Raw genomic sequence first — 25,221 nt, 5'->3', positions numbered from 1 at the left:
TGTGCCTGACATGTCTTAAATTCAAAATCTGGCAACAGGATTTGAGGGGTTTTGTTGGGCTAGTTTTTTTTTTTTTTTTCTGAAACTTGAATTTTATTTTATTAAGAGAAAACTTCTAAAGTTTTTGTGCAACATTTCCCTTAGTAGTTTAAAAACCTTTAGATATCAGTATAAAATACTGTATGAAAAAGGAACGTCTTTTTGCATGGAAGCAAGAAGACAACACTTTTAGTTTGGATTTGGGATTTTTTTGTGTGTTTTGATTTGGTTTTTTAAAATCAAAATGTATAGTTTCTGTAAGTAATGTGAGTAGAAACCCTTTCTTTCCCTGAGTTCTCCCCTTCATTTCTAGGATATTTTTAAACTATTTTTTCCTGCTACTGCTTTCTCTTAGCTCACCCAAACAGGCAGTTTCTAAAACAGAGATGTTTGACCCATTTCTTTAGACTGCTTTGTGCAAAGGCTCCCACCGTCAATTTCTTCTTCCTCCTGTGCCAAGGGGGGTTCACCACATATTTGCACTTAGATGGGGTGGCAGCTGCCCCTGAGACCCTGCTGAGAGAGGGAGGGAGGGAGGGAGTGCAGGAGCCATTGTGAGACAGGAGCTGCCGCAGTGGTTTGGGCTGCCATTCCCACCTGGGATGGGGTGGGATGTTGGCACCTGTCTGAGCACCTGTTGTGTGGTAGGGAACATGGGCTGTGAGGGATAGATGCTATCTCTTTTTACAACTTTTGTTGCTTTTCTGGTTCATTATGAACTGCAACACTTGGGGTCCTAAAAGAAAATGAGTTCTGCAAAGACTTACTGTCACTAGCAAGCATGGGGCAATGCCTCTGCTGGCTAGGAGTTTTGTCTCTGGACAGGGTGTCTGTCTGGAGCCACAGAGGTTCAGCTGACTTCTGTGTCTTTGCAGTGTTTGGGATTGGCTCCATCTGTTGTGCAGGTGGTGACTGTGTTCTTCAAAAGGGTGAGGTGAATGGAAGCAGCTGCTCCCTTGAAGGTTTGCCAGAGTCAATCTCCTAACAAATCCATCATTTGCTTCCTTCTTAATTGCAAATAAGACAGTCAGAGAGGCAGGCCAAGACAGTAGATGAAGAGGGAGAAGATGACTGACATTAGCAAGGATGGTATGGATTAGCCAGTAAACTATTTGCAAAGGATGTTTTACTACTAAAACTGCTTGATGTGTGGTGGGCCTAATAGATTGAAGAGAAGAGTGGAAAGGGTTGAACAAAACACTGGCTCAATGCTGAAGCAGGGGGAGGAGGAGCAAATGAAGTACAGGACATCTCCAAAAGAATATGAAGGCCAAAGAAATGGAAGGTTGACAGTGCTAACAAAGCCAGGAGACCAAAAGCATCAAAAGCTGTCTTGAAACTTGGCTGGAGTGATTGTAAAAGCCCACAATAAGGAAACTTCCAGATTTTTTTAAACCGTGAAACTTCTTAGTTGTTTAATCCTTTCCTCTGCCTTCCCACCACTGCTACTGATGCTGCAGAAGAATGTTGATCTGACTCAGAAGGATTTCTTCCCACTTGTTTCTGTAGGCATTTTTTGTTGCATCAAACAAAGGAAGGCACTGGCAGTACGTTTGTTGGGTCCTGCTAGTAGCACACCCACATTTTATTCCTTCTAAATGAGCTGATTGCCCAAACACTTGCACTTTTGTAGATGAAGAATTCAGCCAAAGAGGAAATATGCTAATAATTTTCTAAGCTGCTAATAACTATAGTTTACTAAAGTGCAGCAGCATTGTAGAAGTGACACTAATTGCCCTGTTGCATCTTGACTTAGACAAAATGAACACACATTCTGAGACAGTGTAAATGTAACAGTAACTTCTGGAAAAGCTGGGTCTAGATGAGTAGTTCAAGGGCATCACTGTGAATGCCTTGTGACTGCCTACAATAAGGTTTGAATGCAGCCCTTTTCCCATTCACAGGTCTTTGTAATGGTGCAGGCTTTGAAAAGCCTTCTCCCTGTAGGTGGCAAATACTAAGCTGCTGGTGCAGGCTTATCAAGGAGGAGCAAAAGCAGCCCCCTGGAAAGCTCTCCTCCTTCCACCAAGCAGCTGAGGCATGGGGGTCTGTGTGTACCCCACTGCCCCCCTCCTGCAATCCTCCTCCCACCCATGGTGGCTCATCCCAACATGTGCCATTTCCTGCACCCATTCAGTTGACCTGTGCAGGTGCTGTGCCCTGGACTGTCTTGAAAAGCTTTGTTTTGCCATCTGTTTCTGTCCTCAGCTATCTCAGTTCTCTTCTTCAAGTAATTCATCAGTAGATTGATTTCTGCTCCCCGCAGGAGTGTCTGGAGCATAATTTTTATTGCCACAACTTCACAAAGTTGTCCCCAGGTTCTGGCAGAATGTTTTGAGGAAAATAAATGGGTGGTTCCTTTGAATGTATTTTTTTTTTCCTCTCCTAGCAATCCTCACTGGCTCCTCTGCCGTGCTTGGAGTCCTAGCCAGAAAGGCTCCTCCAATAAGAAGCAGTGTTTTCTCGTAGGTTTTACTGCATAATTGTCTGTTTTGCTACATAATTATATGTCCCACACTAATTGCATAGACACATGCACTTCCAGAATTACATGCTGTCACAAGTGCACGCCCTGATTAGGGCGTGCATGCTGTTACATGCATGTGCCTTAATTGTGAGTTATGGATTGCAGCTATGGTGAGAGGGTAGGCTCTTACTTGCTAAGACGTTTTGGCAAAAAACTACCTGTGGTTCTCTTACCGAACTTGAATATCCAAATGTGATGTGAACTGGAGTGGTTCACACAGAGCAGAGGTGGAAACAGACCTGCTTCAGTGAATGCAGTCTCTGGGACAATCAGGTGTATTTCCAGCTCCATGGTGTGCAGGTACAAGAAGCACCGGAGCAAGAGCTCCTTCGGCTCTGCAAGGAGATGTGTTTTGATGGCAGAAGAGCGCATCTTCATTAACTGATTTTCTGTCCATTCAGGATACGGTTTTGAAGCTACAGAGGACGTAGTTAGCTACCAATGTCATACCAAGCTACTAGTGGCTTTGATCTATCAGATTATAAGCAAATGTTAGTGGGAGCATAATTTCATACCCATGGTTTGTATGAAAAGGGACAGCTATCAGTCCTGGACTTTGCACAGGCTGCCCTAGGGGCCACCATACTCATTTTTGCACCAGCAAGTCGAGCAGGGAAGATATAACCCCAAATATCAAAAAGGTATCGCAGACTTAAATCCTGTCACCTGAGTACCTATTGTGTACATGGAGCTCTGCCAGCAAATCAAGAGCAATACCCTTTCATTTTAAAAGAGCCGTTATCTATCATTCTTTCATTCCATCTGTGCCTACTGTACAAAGTAAGCATTTTTTATGCTTTGTATTTGTTTGCAAAGCATCTGATTTCTTGAATATATCATTAATGGGACTAAAGAAGACACTGGCCACATTTTGATATTTAAATGATAAAAAACACAATATCCTTTAAGAAAAGAACTGCTATGAACTTCAGCTGGAATATTTCTAAGTTCAACAGAAAGTGAAGAAGTGAAGCAAGTAAAACCAGTTTGAAGTTTGTCAAGTAAAATATGTAGACAAAAGCAGGGTGGTTATCTTTAAAGATTTTTTTTTCCTGGTGTTTAAGCACAGTTAGGAAGAAAGTATCTGACGGCTGAAGCCAGCATTGTCTTCAACTGTGTACAACTATGTAATTAGACAGAAAGCTTTTCAGAGTGTTTTTAGAAAGAGCTCTTCTGGGCGACTGGCTGTAATTCGTTAAGGTGTGTCAAATGCATTTGGCTGCCAGTATAAATCCAGTGACAATATGATTGTTCAGGTCACTGGTAAGTGCCATTGTGCTCCTTGTTCATCATCTGCTGCTGTGGTGTGTGTTAATAGCATGCTGGATAAGGGACAGCAAGGCAGGGGTGACAGCCTGACAATGGTGCTCTTGCTGGTGTCCACTGAGTTCACAGGGTTTGGTCAATGCCATTTGCTTTCAAAGTCAACGCCTCACACATAGAAACACGTGTGGAAAGCAGGCAGAGGGCTCAGGTACCACCTTTCTGTTTTAAAAGGTGAGTCAAAGGGAATAATGTATAACTTTTGGTTATCATTATTTTGCAAGTTAGCAAGTGCTTTTTTGAAAAACCATGTTTAAAATGTCCAAATGTCCTCTTTGGTTTTGGTGTTATGGATTAGGTTTGCCTTTTAGCAGTATAGAATTATTGAGAAGTTAACTGATGCGTCACCAACTTAATCAGAAGTTCCTTCAGACTTCAGTAAGTTCATTAGGCTGCTTGACCAGTAAAATATATGAGCATAAATAGTATTTATGTCAATAAGCTTGTGACCAGAGGCAACATATCAGGGAGAGACATGATCCAGAAGATCTGCACTGCAGATGAAAGAAGTGGGAGGGAGGATACCATGACTGTGGTCCCTGTCATGCTCTTTGTGGTGTTCTTCATGCTATGGGAGTTACAAATGCTTCCTGTCTCTCAAGTGCAACTGTGTGTAGGTTTCCATGTGGGATGGAGGAAGACCCCATGTCTTTCCAGCACCATGTAATTCTACTCCATGTTTTATGACCAGGATTGAGCATTGAGAATTGAACATTCCCTACCATTGCCACATCATTTTTCCTTACTTGGTGTGAGTCACCAACTCTTTCAGCATATTAGTATTTGTTTCCGCAAAGCACAGGCAGTAATACTTTTCATCAGCAGAGGCATTATGAGATTTCATTTAGGTGTGGAAAGCATTTTTGGAGTACCAAGATGATAGGTGTTGTGTACTGCATGTGCAAATCTTTGAGGAATCAAAATTGCCAAGTTACTGTTAACTTAGAAATTCAAAGTTTATTCCTAGTCACAGACCAAGACACAGGCATGAAATAATGACAAAATGAGGGTGGTAAGCAAGTGGGAGATTCTTAAATTAAAGTTTGTTGTTGTTTTAGTAACTTTTCCAGCATATGGTAAGGTAACTTCCTACTTTTTGTGTTAATGGCTTGCCTTGCTTTCCCATGCTCTGAGGGAATGCTTTAATCTCAACTTCAAGAAGTGCTAGGATTTGTTTTCCAGATGGTGTTTGCTCTGCAAAAAATTAGGTGTTCATTTTTTAAGATTTCATAATTTCTCTCTCTTTTATTTTAGAAATCTTCCAGAATCCCTGAGGATGACATCAGGTTAAGAAAAAACAGAGACCAAAACTGTGCCAATTTCTTGGAGCCATCTACTGTGCTTGCTACAAAGGAAGAGAAAATGGAAATTGAAGTTCCAGTTTCTGAACATAAAAGCATCACCACAGTGGCTTCACCACATCCCACAGACAATCCAACCCACTTCTTTTCGCCTGCTTCCAGCCGAAATGGACTTAGGGACAGGCATGAATCTCTCGACAGTGAAGTTGCTAAAGAGATCAGATACCTAGATGAAGTGCTGGAGGCAAATTGTTGCGATTCTGCTGCAGACAGTACATTTAATGGGACATCCTCCCCTGAACCAAGTGCAGTCTCCGTTATGGATGGTTCAGGAGCATCTGCTAATGTCAACAAAGAGTCAGTGTCTAGTGAAAGAGAAAATGTAGCAGACAAGCAGGTATCCTTGGAGGCTGAGACATGTGAAGCTAATATAACAGATGAGAACCTGAAATCCAATGGCCATTCCTTGGGTGGTCTGAAAGAAGACACTAGGGAGAGTCTGAAGGTGCCAGGAAGTCCCACTTCTTCAAACAGTTCTAGAAGATCCTCTAAGGATGGAGAGACAACTCTTACAACCCTTAAGAAAGAGGCAAAGTTTGAACTGCGAGCCTTCCATGAAGAGAAAAAGCCCTCAAAGCTCTTTGAAGATGAGGAAGAGAAAGAAAAATACAGTGTCCGCAAAGTGAGACCATCAGAGGAAATGATGGAACTTGAAAAAGAAAGAAGGGAACTCATTAAAAGCCAGGCTGTCAAGAAGAACCCCAGCATTGCTGCCAAATGGTGGAACCCTCCTCAGGAGAAGCCCCTGGAGGATCAACTGGATGAAGAGCATCTGGAGTCTCACAAGAAGTACAAGGAGCGCAAGGAGAGGCAGCAGCAGCAAGGTGCAGCACCAACATCCCCTAAACAGGTCAGCTGCTCCTTTGTATCCCCAGAGCCTGTCAGTATCAGGAAAGAAGATATTGTCACAGAGCAAATTGACTTCTCAGCTGCCAGGAAGCAGTTCCAGCTGATGGAGAATTCAGGTCCATCTCAGGGTCAGGCCCCACCAAGGCGGTCAGTAACACCCAAAATGTTCTCTGTCAAACCCTTCTACAAAAGCCTCAATTCTCCGTGTGTGGACAGGCCGATGTCGTCCGTGATAAGACCCGTTTCAGTCTGCGGGCAAACTGGACAGCTTGAGGGTAACAGCGCCACGGTCGTCAAAGCACAGAAAGTCTCCTGTAGCTCAGAAGAGGACAAAAGCACTCAGAATACCACAGCTGACACAGCACGAGACTTACCTTCCGGTGATAGCCCCAGAGCTGGGCCAGCCTCAAAACTGTGGGCAGAGGATGGAGAATTCATGAGTGCAAGGGCGGTCTTCACAGTGGTGAAGGATGATGGACAGGGAAGTCTAGATCACTTCCCAAAGTCAGGAAGCGCCTCTTCACCGCCAGAGGAGCTTGACTCCGGTTTGGATGACTTGTCTGTCAGGTCTCAGGATACCACTGTCTTGGAGACCCTTTCCAATGACTTCAGCATGGATAACGTAAGTGACAGCGGTGCCTCCAATGAGACCATGAGCGCCCTGCAGGAAAGCTCACTAGCGGATTTCTCTCTGCCACAGACCCCGCAGGCTGAAACTCCAGCTGAGTGCAGGGCTGAAGGCATCTCCAAGTCTTTCAGTGACCCAGGCTGTGATTCGCCCTCCTCTGCCTTGGCAGACTCCATGCTGATGGACGACCAGCTGGACTACCACGCTGGCCTGCTGGTTCAAAACGCCATCCAACAAGCCATAGCTGAGCAGGTGGAGAAAGGAAACCCGAGGGAAGAAGGAATCCCAGCAGAGAAAGAAGTCTCAGCCAAAGAGCAGCCAGCCAGCACTGGGCCAGCTCCAGCCTCCAAGGAGCATCAGAACCCAACGTTTGAGCCACCCCAGGTGTCTTCACCAGTTCAAGAGAAAAGGGACACCATACCAAAGACTTCAAAAGAGGAAGACTCAGGACTCAGGGAAGGGAAGAGTTTGCAGCAGTCACCCATGTACTCAGCCAGCCAGCCATTCCTTGTGGAAGAAAGCAGACCTGAAGTCAGCTATTTCAGCAAGTATTCAGAGGCAGCGGAGCTTCGGAGCACTGCCTCCATCCTGGCCACACAGGAGCCTGAAGTGACTGTGGGCCCTTTCAAGTTACGGTCAAGGAAACAGCGGACTTTGTCCATGATTGAAGAAGAGATCAGAGCTGCCCAGGAACGAGAAGAGGAGCTGAAGAGGCAGCGGCAGGGTTTGCAAATGGCACCAAGCCCTGTTACAAAGAGTGCACCACCCATGCCCACCAGAACTGTGTCTTACAAAACTGCACCAGGTAAGAGCTCAAAGTGTCAGAGCAGAAGTGAAACGTGACTGAAGGGTCAGGTATGGTTTAGTTTTATGTCATTTTTTAATGAAAATACTGTTTTGCAGGGGGTGGGAGGGCAGATGACTTAATGTACCTGGAAACTGTATGGGACAGCTTAATTTTCTGGCTGTGAGCACACCTGTGGAAGGTTCTGGGTTTTCACAAATAGTGCAGAGACGCTGATAATCCGTACTAAACCCCGTTCTGTATTCACCCACTGCCACATGGTAGCGTGACATGTCCATCGCTGTGCTGCTCAGACCACCCACTGAAATTTAGGATCCTTTCAGGGAAGCACAGCAGCAGTTTTTACAGCTGTGTGGCTATTTGAAAGACAAACATCCAAGACTGTCCTTAATAGGTTTCCTGTTCTCCTGCACGCCATTAGGGAAGTGCAGAATAAGTGAAGATGTGCAGATTTTGGGGTATGAATTTGATATCTTTTTCCGTGTGTTTTGCGTTCTGTTTTGCGGTCTTGGTCTTAATGAGCTTTGTCTTGTAAAACTATATCCAGAGTTATGGGTTGCCATGTATTTTAGCTGGTGTTACTCACTACTGAATTAAACAGGCAACACAAACAAATTGTTCAATAGATTCAGTGGAAGTCTTCTTGACCGATCAGTTTCTGCGTTCTTTTTCTGACATTCACAGCAGTTACAGCATATCTGTCTCCCCATTCCCCTTCTCAAGAAATAATGTCAAACACTGATGCCTTCTAAATATAATACAGAAAAAAATACATTTTAAAAAAACCCCAGAAACACACACCAGGCTTATTTCTGTGTAGTGATTTTTATTAAGCATATACCTGCATATGCTTTGCAAGTGCCTGTAGAGTTTATTAACAGTGGTCATTGTGAAAAAGTATTCATTCTACCAAAAGTACTTAAATGCTGTCTTTATTTCCACTGGGGTAAATACAAGCCAGTGGTAGTAATTTTCTTTTGAAAGTCATGGTAAGTTTGAATCAGAAGTAGATTTAGCCCATTATTCAGTATGATTGTGAACTTGGAGTTTTATGGAGCACATAAATAGAGAATACTTAGTTCAGTTTCTTCTGCAAAGAGGATGATCTTAACATGTATTTTTTGAAAAAAATGTAGCAAATACCAGTCTTTTCTTTGAAGTGCTATTGTTATAACTCCTAGTATAGCATTTTCCATAAGGATCCTTTCTAATCTGAGGTGTTCTGAGAAATATCTGCAATACATGAGATACAGGGCACTATAGACGTCAGTTAGGAGGACTTGTTTCATAAAGGTGTGCTCATGACTGTGTTCAAAAACAGCATCATCTGTAGTGAAAGTGCTCGAAATGGGGTAGATAATGATTGTATTTTACTCAGAAGTGATGTTGGATGGGCTGCTGACACTAATGCTTGTTTTAACAGAACTTCTAGGAAAACAACATATTTCTGCTTTCTCTACACAAAAAGGCATTTACTTTGTGTCTGTAAAAATGTTTGTCGTAAATTACATTCTAGAGAAAATTATAAACTTCTGTTTATAATGAATCATTCCAGACAGTTTCCTTTAAATGTCCAACTGCCATATGTTCAAGAAAGAAAATTGGGATCTCTTAGACAATGACTCAAGCTACTGCAATTTGCAGCCGATGACAAGGCAAAGAAATAATTTCTAGGAAAAGATGAATATGTGTCATTGTTTAAGACTATCATTGATCAAAAAACCCACAAAGAACATTGGCAAAGTTCTTCTTAGTTCTTCTACTTTTAGTGCTTGCTGAACAGCAGATGTGCTCAGCATAGCTCTCAGCTGCAGGACCCTTAGCATTGGAAGGTGTATAACCTCACCTCTCTTAAAGTTCATCTCCTCCTTGCTGTCCCTTTAGCCAGCTATATTGCTGTTAACACCTGCAGGCATCCTTAGAAATAGGGTGGAGGAATACCATGTAATCTCTTGAGAGATTGCAGCAACTTCCCTTTTAATAATTACAGGATCTTTTCAATATTTGTGAAAAAAAGTCAAAATATAATTTAGGAGAGTCACAAACATCAGGCTATTAGGATAGACAGAGCAAAGGTGACATACAGATCAGAAAAGAAAACCTGCTTCTGCTGGGGCCAGTAAGGAATATGCTGTAGAATATGTCTGGTACTGTAGTATGTATATCTAGTTTCACAAAGAAAAATAATAGCAATTCTACTACTGATGGTAGTAATAAAGGAGAAACAGAGGTATTTCTGTCAGCAAATTGCCTTTTCCAAGGAAAGAACTGGCAGTAACATCAGGATACCTCAGCAGGAAGGGATTAAGAGGTCAAGTATAAATTTGAAAAATCTGTTTCTAATCCTTAAGTGTGGAAGTGCATACTTACTGTTTTGAGAAGGCATAATAATAAACTTAATTAGCAATGGCCTAAAAATCAGGCAGTATTTAGGTGGTGGTCTGGGCAGAGTAGCTTTTTTTAGGACTCCTGGTGTTTCCTGACTACTTATTACTGCTGCTCCCCTTCTGTGCTTTGAACCGGGTGGATACTGATGCAGGTAACAGAAAGACAAACCATGAAAATGGACTGCAGTGAACTGCAGTGTAATTTAACTGAAGTGTGGCAGATTAACACAGTTCATGTAGGTGTATATGTGCAGTAACTGCTAATTACTTTAGATAGCAAACAGTGTGTCTTTACTCACCCTGACATGCAACTTCATAGAACCGATGGTAACACTCAGTTTGTCTGCCAATCACTCAGCACAATCCAAAAGGTCTTTTAGTAATAAACTTCTGTACTGATAACAATTATCCTTTAAAATTGTTTGTTGATGCTTTGAAACAACATTTTAACCCATCTCAGACCACTGAATTGAGACGCAGAGTAATTTCAGTGGAATGTGTACACTCTTCTCCAGGGCACTCCTTGAAAGCTAAAGATGAAGAACCTATGTGAATTTTTCCCAGAAAAGTTGGGTTTCCTGCATGAGGAGACTCAAGAAAGACCAAATTGCCAGAGTATTGCTGTATGGATAGTCACCATGGATCCCAAAATATTTCTGGAGCACTATTTAAAACTGAATGTCTCCTGTGTTGTTTTGCTGGAGCTCCTGCTGCACTTGGTATGGTGTGAGCAGCTGTACAGCAAGACAGTGGTTTCCTCCAACAACGTGCAGGTGGTACAGCATCTCTCCTGAGCAGAGGAGAGGGGCCTGTCTGATAGTTTATTTGAGCAGGATGATGAGTGTGTGACTTGAGACATGAGAATCCAGCATAAGCATGGTTATGTAATTCCCGTGGTTTTTATTATTCCTTTTATTAGAAGTAACTTTGACTATGCAGGACTTGTATCTAAGTTCCTGTAGTGCCTGGCTCTGAGTAGTCCTGTTCCTCAAAAGGAGGTGTGAGAATCATTACAGGGGAGGTCTCGGTTCAGTGAAGGCTTTTCATCTCCAGCCAAACCCTTAGTCAATATCTGCTGTGTCAGGATGAGAGATGGGGAGTACCTAGCAGAGAAACCATGCCTGAGAGGGAAACTGCCACATCTGCCTTTTTAGTGTTGTCACTAAAATATTGCCAGGTGAGGCATAAGGCTCACTGGGCTTGTGTGCAGGCACTCGAACACTTGCACAAGCATCAAGGAGAACTGCCCCCCATGCCCATCTTCTGTGGCCCTCAGCTGATGAACTAAGTGAGAGAACTTCAGTGGGTGTTGAAAGCTCAGTGATGAAGTTGCAGCTTAGACACACAAGCAGTCAGATACCTCTAAACTGTCAGTAAGTGTGAGGGATGTGTACGTGCTGTCCTTTTCTTTCTTCTCTCTACTTTCTTACCCTGAGTGGCAGCTGTGGAGTTTAAGCCTCCATCAGAGAAACCACTTCAGCTTCAAAACCATTTTCCACTTCAATTTTTCTCTAATAAAGACCTATGTTTAGGAAGCTTCTCAGGTTCAGCCATAGCCTGAAAATACTTTTTTTGTAGTGGGAAGAGGAGCAGAAACTTCGGGCAAGATATTTCATGGTCGTTGCTAAATTTTTAATGCCTTGTATGCATGTACACAATAAGGAACAGATATAATACATATGTATGAACTCCCTCTTCAAATCAGAATTATGAGAAAGCCTAAAGTAGAAATGTTCATGGAAGATGCTGTTTCGTTACCCCTTTATAGGCAGTGGTATGGTAAAAGAAAGTTAATAATTTTCTCCAGGGATTTCTCTGGAGTGCTCATCAGTCATCCCCAGAATACTTCCAGGAGTGCCTTAACAACATACCAACCGAGTTCATTTGCCTTTTGCTTTCTTACTCCCTCCCTAGTGGAGGATGTCTATGAAGTGGGAGAATCTTTGAGACACACTTTATTTACTGTTTGCTTGTTTGTGGTTTTGCATATTTGCATTGTTCACCTGGTTCTCAAGAAGAGCAGAGAAGCCGCGTTTCACCTGGAGTGGTAATGAGGCTATGTGTTACTAGAGGAATCTTTTTTTTTAATGTACTTAAGCAATCCCCTGAGTCCAGCACAGACTGGTTTCCTGCTGAAATGTCTTACTTTGAAAATTTTTCTCTGCTATGCAAATGTCTTTAAAAAATTTCAACAGCATCTCTAAGTAAAAAGTAAATGTGTGTTTATAGATTTGGGATGCTGTAGCCTTCATATAAATACAGATATGTATAATATGTGTACATATATTGTGTATATATATATATATATATATATATATATATATCATATATATATGTACATGCAATACAAAGCTTGGAGTCAATGATTTCTTGAAGGTCTCTTCCAATGTTAATGTTTTTCTCATCTGTCATAATGGAAATTGATGGGGCTTGCATCCGGGGCAAACAGTCCTGCATGAAGATATCCACTTTCTTAAGTGGAAATCCCCAAAACCTACAATTTGCATTGTTTGCCAGGTGAAGAGGAATGAAAGGATCTCTTTTCAGCCATTAGGCTTGTTTGTAGATTTGAGCATTCGGTGGTGTGTGTATCGCTGGAGAAGGTACAAGTTGGGCAGACATCTGAGAAGCCTCATTCTTCCCCCATTACGTACATTCATCCAAGGCAATTACTAGTGTAAGGATGAAGTCCTTAATCACCAAGATATCTGACCCTTAATCAGGCCTTTCATTTTCACCACGCTTTTTTACCCAGTGGGCCTAATTGGCAGGATGTCAGTAGTTTCAAGTCTCTCCTGCTGATCAGTCTAAGCTGTCACACATGGGTGCAGCTGGGCAGCTCAGACCTACTGTTGGTCTCTGCTTTGGCAGCATAACTCCTCTTTATCTGTGGAGCAAGTTTTGATGAAACCCAGAGAAGAGCCTGTCCTCATAGAAGCTCCCCCTTCAGTTTCTGATAGGGTGTTATAAAAAGGATGGATTCCCATCCTCATCACTGCCCAATTAATTAAGCTTAAATTAATTAGGCTAAAATTAAGCTTAACTTAATGAGAAACTAATCATACTGGGTTTTTCAACACTGATCAGAAATGGAAAACCCTGGCAGGGGAAGTTCTTGTAAAAGTACCTCTGGAGTGTTGGCTCACTTCTACTTCCAAGAATAAATCGTGTTGATTTTTACGGGAGATGTCAAGGCTGCTCTCTAGTGGCTGCAACTGTCATGACGGTTTTTGAAGGCCCAGCTAGGGTTTTCATTTGTTTTATCAACAAGTTTCCTGAAACTCAGCATGATCCTTCTGATTATTTCACTTATTTTTAAGGGGTTTGCAGTGGGTATTTTTCTCTTGTCATTTTTTTTTTACATTCATCGAAGTGTCTTATTTCAAAGAGTTGATGATGGTCGGATGAAAAGGAAACGTGATTTTAGTTCAGCATTTCTTTCTCCTGTCACAGCTGAGAACCTCCACATATCATTCCTATGACCTGCCACTGTCGTCCTCATTTTTCCCAGCAGGACATGGTGGGTGGGTCACCCCAAGTCAGCCCCTGGTGATGGGAAAGGCAGGCTGTCCTTCCCAGAGAAGTATGGGTTGTCCACCTTGAGTCTACTGCAGCTTACAGGCTTTACCTGGAGGACCTTTTACCCTGCCTTTGGGGTCACTGTGCTCAAAACAGTGACCTTCCGTGGGATGCAATGGACTCAGCCAGAGAGCAAAATGAGTTCTCTTTGGCTTTCCTTCAGGAGGGAACTCAAAGGCCATATCTGAACCAAGAGTTTATAAGACAGAGACCTGATCCTCCTCTGCCACATCCTCCTCTTTGCAACCTGCAGGAAACTGCTGCAGGGAAGAGCAGCGCTGAGGATCGACACCAAAGCCTTTCTTGCTTACAAAGCAGATGTAAAGCCCTGGAAAAAGAGAAGCAGCTGTGTTTAACAAGATGCCTTCTTTGGATGTCTCGTGGCATGGTCCCTGTGTTGCACTGGCTGAGCAAGAAAAAAATCATCTGTGGTTTCCAGAATCTTACAAACATTTCCAAATCACTGAAATGTATCCTGTAGGAGGAGATGGGTATTCAAGCAGGTACTTTCGTAAACGGTGGTTTGTAAAAAGATTTTGTAGTGGGTTACAGGAAGAGGGAGAATTTTTTTTAAAGTCTATAACCATCCTGATTTACCAGATTGTTTCATAGACTTCATTCCAAACTGTTTCCTCGTTCAAATTCTGCTGGAAATGCTTCTCCAGCTGTCATCGTTGGTAAACAATTAGTGAGTTCTCAGCTTAGAAGGGGTCACTGTTTTTCATGTCATTGCAGGGAAGATAGAGAAGATCAAGCCTCCTCCATCCCCCACCACAGAAGGCCCTGCCTCGCAGTTGGACCCTCCACCCGAGGAGTCTGCAGGAGCCCAGCGACCCAAGAACCTGATGCAGACCCTGATGGAGGATTATGAGACCACACAAAACCAAGAGACGAGAAAGGATGGATGACAGTGCGGTAAGCGCAGTTCTCCTTCTCCCTTCATGCTCTGTGATAGAGACCATGACTTGCAAGAACCAACAGACACTGAAAAAGGTCCTTTCACCAGAATCTGTTCAGATCACCTTGCAAGTGGGTAAGGACTTTAACACATTGCAAGGGGCAGGTGTTCGAAACGGAAGGATGCAGGCCAGTGAAGAGGAAGAGTGTGTCACTGCAAATATTAAAGGCAGCTCATATTGTGTTTAATTTTCACGAATTATGTTAACTAATAATAAGAGCAGTGTGTAGCTGCCCTGTAATTGGCAGATTCACACATCACCAGGACCCTCCAATGGTTATTTTAGTAGTGCATTGAAATTTGTGGATCAAGCCATGTATTCACAACCTGTGTTTGTAGACTGCCCTCCGCCATCCCCAAAATCCAATCCAAGTGTGCTCAGTCTTCACTGTAAGTTGATAATTTCCCCAGAAACCAGCAGTTGTGGAACTAGACTGGAGTTAACTTGGATCCTTCAACAGCTGGCACATTGTTGCTGGATTTGTTGTCTTCCTTCCACACGAGCAGTAGTAGAGTTCATCTGAATTACGTGTTTCTGAATTAAGGTAGTCTTTATTAGAGACGCTAATAAGGAGAGCTACAGATTTTCAGCTGGAAGTATCAAAATTCAGGAAAATTCTTTTTCCTAAGAGAGCATGAGCTGTTTCTTATTCAGAGTCATTATTACTGTGCAATGAGTGCAGATAGTAACTTGTATCTTACCTGTAGTAAGATACAAGTCAGTGTCAGAGTCAGTATTTGCTGAAGCAGCCAAGTCCTCCAGACATTTCCCATAGATGTCTGAACAATGACCCTACTGCCAAGGATGCTCCAACAAACTGCTTTCTAGTAGTGTTCACTAAAGTCAGGTTCTTATTAGGATATAGATGTAAGTGAAGTTTTGTAACAGAAGTACCTGCGCTAGTGTGGCAGCTTTTAGTTGCTTGTGGATATTGCACAGTAGCAAAAGGCAGTAAAAATCAGAAAGAATGCAATGTTGAATTTCTGGTCCCTTATTCTACTGAGGCCACTGAAGAACGAGGTTCCATTGCCCATCAGACTTCTACAGCAAATAGAAAACCAGCTTGTGCGCAGGAGCATGTCTCATTCTGCAGTGGCATCTTGGGGCCACATCTTAGGAAGGAGCCACTCTCTGGTTTCTCTCCCTCCCCAAAGCACCCAGTGAAACAGGGTGGTCCCACCTGCTCTGGTGGGTGCTGTTTCCTGGCATCTCCCCAGAGCATCTGTCCCTGAAGGTGCTCAGAGGCTTGCATGACCTTTGCAGAAGCTGAGAGGAACATTAAAAAGAGTTGGGTGTAAAACACCCACTGTGCAAACCAGCACTGGAGTCCCACACCGAGACCATTGGCCTGGTGGCTGCAAACTTAGAGCAGCTGCTCTGCTCTGGGGTGGCACTCAGCTTGTACTCACCCTGTGCTCTTCCTCTGCCCCTGTGAAGAGTGAAGGTGACCTGCCCAGCCTGTGAAGTGGTAGCTTGTGCTGGAATCTTAGGTCCTGCTCATTTATTTACCTGAGCACAGTTCCTCAAGTGCTTGCAGAGCTGCACACATGCTCCCTGGAAAGTGGACTGGCCACAGTTGCCTGGTCTCTGCTGCAGTTTGAAGTGATGTCCTGTCCAGAGTGCTGGTCAGTGGTCTGGGCAGTGTCTGACCACAGAGGTGTGCTCTGGGTGCCATCTCAGCTCTCCACTGCTGCTAAAGCTGCACAGCCACTGACAACCCTAAGATGCACTGCCAGAGCATTGGTGCCACTGAGACAACCTGTGGGATAGATCCTTTCCTGGCATGAATTTTCAAGGCTTCAGTGAATTTGCAAAGTCCCAGTGCACACCAGTGTCCCACAGTGTTGAGGTTCATTGTCATTCTCCTCCTCTGTAAGCCCACTACATGAAGCCAAACAAGATTTTTTTGCTGCCCACCCAAAATCCTATTAGATGTCTGTGTCCTGCAGAGCCCAGAGAGAACTTCCTGAGATCAGTAGGAGTGTTTTGTTTCTTTTCCCTGGCTTTTTCCACTCTCCTTTGGTACACAACTCTGCCATTGCCTTTGTCTGTCAATGGTATAATTTTAATAAGAAGTGCTGCACTTGTACACTGTCAGTTTGAGTGAATATTTTGTAGTCCAGGCTAAACAACTATTTATTTAAAAGCCAAATAGCTTTAATTTGTCAGCAGAAAGCATATGAGCAGTGTTCTCAGGAAAAGGTTTTTCTGTAACTAAAGAAACAAAATAGCCAATCACTGCACTAATTTTAAAAGTACATTAAATACAGCAGGATTAGGAGCATAACTGACAACCAGACAGGCAGCTGCTCCTTGGAGTGTTATGTCCTGAGAGCTGAATGTGGCTCAGCATTGTTCAGTGTGAGTGAGGAGAACCAGAGACTTCCTCAAGTACTGGAAGCAGTCAGGGTGCCTGGCACAGCAGCCGTGGTCTCCTGAATGGAGAGATTTGTGGAAAGGTTTCATGTCCATGGGAGCTCCCATTCATGCTGAGCACACCAGCAGTACTGATGTACAGAGATCCACTTTCACCCTGTGTAAGACACAACAAAAGACAGGAGGGTGGTTTCTGTAGGGCATTCACCCTCTGAGTCTCTCCTTCAGGCACCACCACCTTCTGTTTCATGTCTGCTTCAGTGGCTTCAGTGGCTACAACGTGGCCTCTGTGGTCAAGGCTTGTGGGTCATGCCTTTCAGAAAGAGAGGGCAAATCAAGCACATCTTGGAAGAGCTGTGCTGCTCAGGAAGGGGGGCAGTTTCTCCAGAGGATGTGTGGCAGTACAGGTTTCAGGAGATGAGTGAAAGAGAAAAAGCAGCAGCAAGGAAATGGGTCAAGCACTGATGGTAAACAAGACTGAGACTGGCCAAGCAACGTCATTAAAATAACACCAACTGAGACTAATCTTCACTTTTTATTTTTTATGACACTAAGTTGCTTGAAGTTTTATACTGTGCAATGTGCCAGTTCTTAGAATTTCTGTAATTTGTTCTTGTTTCCTAGTTATAACATGCTTGTTCAATGTACTAATGTTGGTCTTTTCCCTTTCTACCAGTACACCTGTAAATTACTGTCTAGCAAGGTTACTTCTGAGGTACTTTTCAAGTGCTTGTTTATTTTTGCTTCTTCTTGCATGGTGATTCCAAGTGCATGTTGCTACAGTTGTCATTTTCATAGTGTGTGCCAGTGACATTTCATATAAAAAATATGTGTGTGTGTGTGTGTGATATTCCCTTATACCTCTCATCAGCAAATATTTGTGTGGCTGGTTTTCTAACCCTTGGATTCTAGTTACAATTTATGGCATGGGAGGGGTTGTAATTAAAGGGATGAGAGCTGTTGCCTGGGACTGCAGCATTCCTGAGGTGAGAAATAAGAACTTCCCCTTAATCCCCCTTACTGTTTATTTAGCTGGCAAAGCTAAACCTGGGATCCAAGTGTCTTCAAATGCTGCATGAAACTTCGGTAACTTTCCTTTGTCTTTGATTACAATGTATTTAATACTATGAAAATCTCTAGTATTTTATAAAAAAAACTTGCACACCATCCTTTGATCTATGGAAGAGTCAGATCCGAGTGCATGGCCTCAGTTTGTTTCATATTGTGAACCTTTCCTTGTCCTTGTCTGTTGTGATGTGATGACTGATCACAGTCCTACAACTTAGCATCAGTGTTTGTCTCAGGGTGGAATAAACCCAAATCTGCCAAATAAAGGGTATTTACAGTGACATTCAGTATTTAAGCAAAGTAGTAATTGGCACAGTCCTTATATCCCCAAAGCTGGACTTTGCCAAAGGAAGTAATTTTAAGAGCAGGTAGTTGGTACTAACGACAATGCTTGTTTCTGCAATGTTTGTTAATGAGGTGCTCAATAATATGTGTATTTCAAATGCCTGTAATTTTCTCTGCAGATTGTGGTAATGACTGATACTTATTTGTCCAACATCAGCACTTTTTCATAAACCTGAATCTTCTATTTCTTTTTCTATTCCATAATATATTTGACCACATCAGCTACCTCAAGACAAGTACATGAACATTTTCTGACCTGGAGAGTAAAGCAAAGACAAGCCATTTCTTATTCATTAAATAATTTATAGTAAGTTTTATCACACTGATACGTGCCAGTGATTGATCTTTGTGTATTTATATAGTTAAATCAGTATCAGAGCACTGTGCTTTCAGAGTCCTGGTTTTAAACAGAGGTTGTGCCTTTTCTCCTCCATAATATATGCACAATAATCTAAGTCAAGATTTGTGAACAGCAGGTAGTGATCAGAGTGTTCAATATTGTGTGAGAGGCACAAGTTCAGGTGTAGTTTTTACAGGCCCAGGCCATGGTCTTCTGCTGGGAAGAGTTTTGTGTCCAGCTTGTGTTATGGTAATGATACAAAGAGTAAGGAGCTGAAAAAGAGTGTGTTTGAATGGGAAACGGGCTAGAAATAAAAAATACTGTAGGACACAGCAATTCCTCATGCAGGTGAAAGTATGTTCTCTGGCTATTCCTAGCATCCATCTTCAAACTGAAGAAACCATGTGATTCTCACTGGAAATCTTCAGCTGAAACTAGGCAGGTTGTTTCAGAAGCAACAGCAAGACTCAAGGTACATATGTCCCTACTCTCTACTAATCCCACAGCTGACCTGTGTCTCCTGTTCAGCAGAGCCTTCCGGAATGCACTCTGGTGCAGGCAGGTGGCTCAATTTTAATCATTGTAGCTGTGCCAGTTGTGCCTACCCCTGGCTTGGGAGCTGGGGCATCCACACAGTGATTCTGACAGCTCCACTCTGGAAAGCAGAACACAGCCCCCCAGCAGAGCACAGTAAGTGCTGGAGTTCAGCTACCACAGCAACTACATCCTGCTTCATTAGGGTGATATGTTGCATCTCCCCCAGATTCCTGCAGCCTGTAATAGCAGCACACCCCTGTACTGTTTAGAGACCTAAGTGCATGCCCTTATATAGGAAATTTTTATCCTCAAACTCTCTGGTTTTGGCCTTACAGCTATACATACATTCAAATGTACAGGACACTAGCTTGAGTTTCCATAATGCCAATCATGCTGTAGCAGATAACTGCAGTAAGGTGATTTATGCAACATTAAAGGCTACTGCTGAAAATTTTTGTGTTACTAAACAGAAGATGAACTAGATTTCATGATACTAGATTTGATGGCATGGGGCACACAGTTCATGTTTTAATACTTAGAAGCAGCAACTTAATACTGCCATTGTCTTGTTTCAAGTAAACAAATTTTAGTCTCAGATACCCAGCTCCTCACTGTGTTTACTAGCAGTCTGGGTATTCAGTAAACAGCACTAAGTGGGTACAGTAAAGAAAATACCTTCATGCAGAAGAAATAGATGCTCTCTTGGTAGTTCCAGCATTTAAAGCATTTAGTTTATCATTCCTGAGCAGGAACACTCACATCTGCAGGAGCAGGCAGCCTCTTGCCTGCATTTGCGCTTCCATCTCTTCATGCACACTGTGCTCCATGAATGTGTTTTCTGCAGCAACTTTACCACCTAGTACTCACAGAGTTTAGACATGCAGACCTTTGCATTTTCTGTTTTCTCTTCTTCTTTTAGTTTGTCCAGATTCAGATGGAAATAATCAGTTAAATATTAAACCTCAGAAAAACTGTTTGCTTCCACATCAGTTTTGCTACTACTGTGCAACAAAAATTGTCATGTACTATATAGCAGTCAGTTTTATGATTGCTCAAAAATAACATATATATATATAATATATATATATATCTCTTACTCTTGTTGTCAGTAAAGGAGCTCTTAATAAAGCTGTAAGCTGTGTGCTGGGTTTGTAAAATCAGCATTATCATGAAACTCTCCATCTCTAGGATGGGATAGAAGAATTATTCATATGCCACCTAAAAGTGGCAGCTGTTTCAATTTTTTCTCCAAAATCCTCAAAAAATAAATTAAATCTTCAAGGAAAGAACCTTCTGCAATTCTTAGTGAGACCCTGAGCGGCAACCACAAGATCCATAAAGACATTTTCTGCAGAGGAGGTGAAGAGCAGTTCTTACAGCCCTGCATATCTTTTGTCTTTCCCTCACTACCTAATTCTCTTCTTCAAGTTCTTCCTCTTCTACAGCTAGTATTCAAATCACCTCTGCCAAATAAGACATTTTATGTAACATTGCTTTTTTCCCTGATGTGGCCTTTTCAATAGGACATAGTTCACAGGCTGGAGGAGTGAAGCCCTGCTTCATGATCTTCCTGCAGTTGTGGCCCCTGGCTGCCTTAGGACAGACACCCTGAGCACCAATCTGCCCCTGCCTGCCCCCACTCAGCTGATGCAGGGCATTATCAAGGAGGGTGCTTGTGAAGCATTGACATAGCATTTTGATTTGCTGTGGAGAGCCTGGGGGTGCTGCACTCATTATGGGTCTAGAGTCAGCCCTGATACCAGCCAAATTTATTATAAAATTGAGATAGTTGGCTATTTTTAGGCAAGCAGTTTCCTGGGTCATGATTTCAATGCTCCATTGAGGAGTCCCAATTCCCCACTCAGTCAGTCCAGTTGCGTGCTACAATTATGCCACTGTTTCCTCTAGAGGGTCTAAAACTGTCACAGCCTTGTAAAAACAAGGGTTGTTTTAGGTCAAACACTCTTTTCAATAGATAGAAGAATAGAGAATAATTCTGGAATAACTGTTCAAAAGGATCTTCAGTTTATATGCTGTACCATTTAGTGTTAAATACTGAGCCAGACTTGATTTCCTGCAAGGTGCAAGTCCACACGCTATGCCCTTATGGTACCTCTGATATGAATCTGGATACAGTTTTGCTTGGAGACCCAGCAGCATTTGTAGAAGCTGACAAACTGTGGGGTAGGTGTGCTGAGCAGGGATAAAATGGAAGAAACCCCATTGCCATCTTTGAAGACAAATAGAAGCTGACTGGTCCAGAGCAGGAATCTTCAAAGTTCAGGTGTCCTGACTGTTGCAATCCATCACCAGAGACCATCCAAATACTGTGATGTCCAGCAAAGAAGCTGCTGATTTCAAGCTGTCCTAAACTATGCAAAATCCATTTTATTTTCAGCTGGCATATTTTGCAGACCAAATTCCACAGACCTTATTTAAAAACATGGTGGCAGTTTTAGTTTGCAATTTATGCTGAATGATGCACTGATACCCACTCCCAGTTTTGCTTCTCCGTTGTTCAGTTTTAGGTGTCTTTTCTTGGTTCAGGCATTCTGCAGTGGGAGTAACTCCAGTATACCCCTTACAGGCTGATGTCTCAGACCAATTTTTTCCTACTGATTATTTTCTCTTCTCTTCTCTTCTCTTCTCTTCTCTTCTCTTCTCTTCTCTTCTCTTCTCTTCTCTTCTCTTCTCTTCTCTCTTCTCTTCTCTTCTCTTCTCTTCTCTTCTCTTCTCTTCTCTTCTCTTCTCTTCTCTTCTCTTCTCTTCTCTTCTCTTCTCTTCTCTTCTCTTCTCTTCTCTTCTCTTCTCTTCTCTTCTCTTCTCTCCTCTTCTCTCCTCTCCTCTCCTCTCCTCTCCTCTCCTCTCCTCTCCTCTCCTCTCCTCTCCTCTCCTCTCCCTCTCCTCTCCTCTCCTCTCCTCTCCTCTCCTCTCCTCTCCTCTCCTCTCCTCTCCTCTCCTCTCCTCTCCTCTCCTCTCCTCTCCTCTCCTCTCCTCTCCTCTCCTCTCCTCTCCTCTCCTCTCCTCTCCTCTCCTCTCCTCTCCTCTCCTCTCCTCTCCTCTCCTCTCCTCTCCTCTCCTCTCCTCTCCTCTCCTCTCCTCTCCTCTCCTCTCCTCTCCTCTCCTCTCCTCTCCTCTCCTCTCCTCTCCTCTCCTCTCCTCTCCTCTCCTCTCCCCTCCCCTCCCCTCCCCTCCCCTCCCCTCCCCTCCCCTCCCCTCCCCTCCCCTCCCCTCCCCTCCCCTCCCCTCCCCTCCTTTTCCTTTTCCTTTTCCTTTTCCTTTTCCTTTTCCTTTTCCTTTTCCTTTTCCTTTTCCTTTTCCTTTTCCTTTTCCTTTCCTTTTCCTTTTCCTTTTCCTTTTCCTTTTCCTTTCCTTGGAAGCACATTTGCCCCTCTACTAGGAAAAACAGAAACCACTCAGCCCTGGTCCCTCCTTCTGGTGGTTGTTCTGCAAAAAAAGGAAGCATGGTTTTGGGCAGAATTTCAGAACAAAATCCCACTAGTGGAACTGGACTAACTTTGTAGCTATGGTCAGTGCTGAGAATGAGATGGAGTTTTTGTTAAAATTCATCTCTGTTGGACAGATTTTATCTTTAGGTCTTTGGCTTGTTCAGAGTCATAGTCAAAAGAAACTAAGAGAGCAAAGAAATACTAATGCTGGCAAAGTCTGTCCTATCTTCAGCTCTTGAATGAAGATCTAAGGTTACAACTGGCATAAATGCAGCAGTGCATTCTCATTCCCATAAGCAAAGTTATGGTGGTCTGTAATTTCAGCTGGCAGTCAGAACTGATTTTCTGATACTGCCTGTACAATATGTATTCTTCCAACCACAGCTTGTCATAAGCTGGAAGAAGAATTTCTTTAGTCTTAAAATTATTTACTTTTGTTCTAGTCAAGGCTTAAGTCCTCACTGCATGTGACTTTCTTCACAGAAGAATAAAATACCATCATCCTGTCTCAAAAGGTCATCTACTCTTTTGCAGTCAGGGATTGTGCAGAGCAGCTTGCAGGAAGCATTAGGGATGAGGGATGGCCAGCATTGCTTCAGTGAAAAGTCATGTATTTGTTGTGGGATTTTTTTTAACTGACGTAAAAAGCTTCAAAAGCTTGCTTCTTTGGGAGAGATGGTTAAAACACACTGAGGACAATTGACATTGCCAGCTCTGTAGTTTCATCATGAAGCTGTTATTCAGTGTTGGTCAGAAAGTAACACTGTCGTGTGCTTCTGTAAGAAGGCTCCAGGCACCTTTATATCTCATTCTGCTCTGTGAAAAACACCCATAGCCATGCATTATTTGCTGAGGAGTGCCTCCGAAGCATCACAATAATGCCTTTTGGTGTTGTTTCTTTTCTTTTTGACTTACTCAAAACACGTGTCAAAACTGTTTCTTACATTTTTATTTATTTGTTCGTGTGTGTGCATATGTACAAATAGACGCAGTGTGTGCACGTACCCGTGTGTATGATGTGTGTATATGAAATACATATAAACATATCAGGTCCATTTTGTACCAGGCTTTGTAGGTCTTCCTCATGTAAATCTCCTTTCACATGTGCGTGGAGTGATTTTTTCCCTCAAGGATTTCTCACTTTGGTCACAGTGTGCCGTAGCTGCAGCCCCACGACCACGAGAAGGGGTGGGGGCAGGCACTGCTGCCAGGTCCTGCCCGAGAGGGTGATTTGCTGAAATAGGCGGCTGTCTGCTTGCTGGGCCTCATGTGCAGCTCCAGAGCAGCCTCTGGACAAAGCTGCAGGGTGCTTGCTGGCTCCTGCAGTTTTAGTTTGAAACTACACTAAGCTTGGCCTTGGGGAGAGGACCAAGGCCTGGACAGGGCAGCTGGGCTAGTAGAGTCAGCTGGGGCTCCCTTGCAGAGAGCCGGATGCTGCCAGATAACTCCTGCCACTTGTGTCCTCCTGTGGTGTGTCTTTGCTCCTGTGGTGTGTCTTTGCTATCTTCCCTCTCTCACACCAGCAAGTGCTTCCATTGCATGTCTTCCTTCCCGCACAGGGTGTGGCACTGGAGCCCCGTGGGAGGGCCGGCCTGGCTGGTCTCTGCCACCTGGCTGGTCTCTGCCCACCTGGCTGGTCTCTGCCCACCTGGGTGCACAGTGTGGGACGCCCTGAGGGCAGGGCCAGCTGAATGACATCCTGTGCTTTCCTTTTCTCTCCTGACCAGGTCCTGGAGGCAACCAGGGTGAACCGCAGGAAGAGTGCTCTGGCGTTGCGCTGGGAAGCTGGCATTTATGCCAACCGAGAGGAGGATGAATAACCACTCTGCAGTGTGAAGACAGCAACCAGGCATGCCAGAACCAAAAAAATGAGAATGGAAGAAAGAAAAAAAAAAAAAAGCAAACACAAAAACCCACCGTGAAAGCAGCAGCATTTTAGTCCAATATTTATTAAATATACAACAAACTCGATGCACATAGACACAGAAATGATCCAGCTCCTGGCAATCCTAAAACTACAGGAAAAACACACCTAGAAAACAGCCCCTTCTTCTTCCCTCCATCTCCCCTCTGAAATAATGCAATGGAGAGGGTGCAGGGGGTGGGAGGCCTTGGGGTGGGCACAGGAGGGTGATTGCGCCCACGGACCAGACAGGCTGCAGACATGTGTCAGGAAGTGATTTGTGGAGGAGTCTGCGGCCAGGGCTCACACCTGTATTTCTTGCTGACTGAATTACCAGCCCTGCTTGTCCCCAGGACCATGGTAGCTCCTGTCAGAACCTCCTGCAGTTCCTTCGCCTCCCACAGCCGCTGTACAAGACTGTCAGCATTAATTCGGCATACTCTTATCCAGCCACAAAACACAAAGATACTGCCTTCTGTTCTGTTTTTTTGAGGAGACTGAAGGGTTGGGTTTGGGATTGGGTTGGTTGGGTTTTTTTTGGGGGGGGGGGTGTGTGGGGTGTGGGTTGTGCTCCCCTTTCTAGCAGTCTATCTGTTTAAAACAAGAAAAACCCAACAAACAGGGAGGCAGTTACTGCAAATGTACAATCCAGCAAACTCAGTCAAACAATCCTTGTGTTGCAAACACAAGCCATCACAATTTAGGAGTGGAATAGATGGGGATGAGAGCTAAGCCAAATGGATTAC

At 43.5% G+C, this 25,221-nt stretch overlaps 1 protein-coding gene across 1 annotated transcript in view; it reads left to right on the top strand.

The window, feature by feature from the left end:
• Window positions 1-24,527, top strand: part of LOC134431793 (PALM2-AKAP2 fusion protein-like) — a 262,074-nt gene extending 237,547 nt beyond the window's left edge. The window contains 5 exon segments of the mRNA XM_063179982.1: window positions 5,144-7,532; window positions 14,234-14,373; window positions 14,375-14,413; window positions 17,510-17,548; window positions 24,300-24,527. Coding sequence (XP_063036052.1) covers window positions 5,144-7,532; window positions 14,234-14,373; window positions 14,375-14,413; window positions 17,510-17,548; window positions 24,300-24,392 — 2,700 coding nt within the window. The 3' untranslated portion in view covers window positions 24,393-24,527.
• Window positions 24,528-25,221: the final 694 nt, after the last annotated feature.

This window comes from Melospiza melodia, chromosome Z (genome assembly GCF_035770615.1).
Source record: "Melospiza melodia melodia isolate bMelMel2 chromosome Z, bMelMel2.pri, whole genome shotgun sequence".
Classification (NCBI taxonomy): domain Eukaryota; kingdom Metazoa; phylum Chordata; class Aves; order Passeriformes; family Passerellidae; genus Melospiza; species Melospiza melodia.
This window is presented reverse-complemented; position numbering and strand designations above follow the sequence as displayed.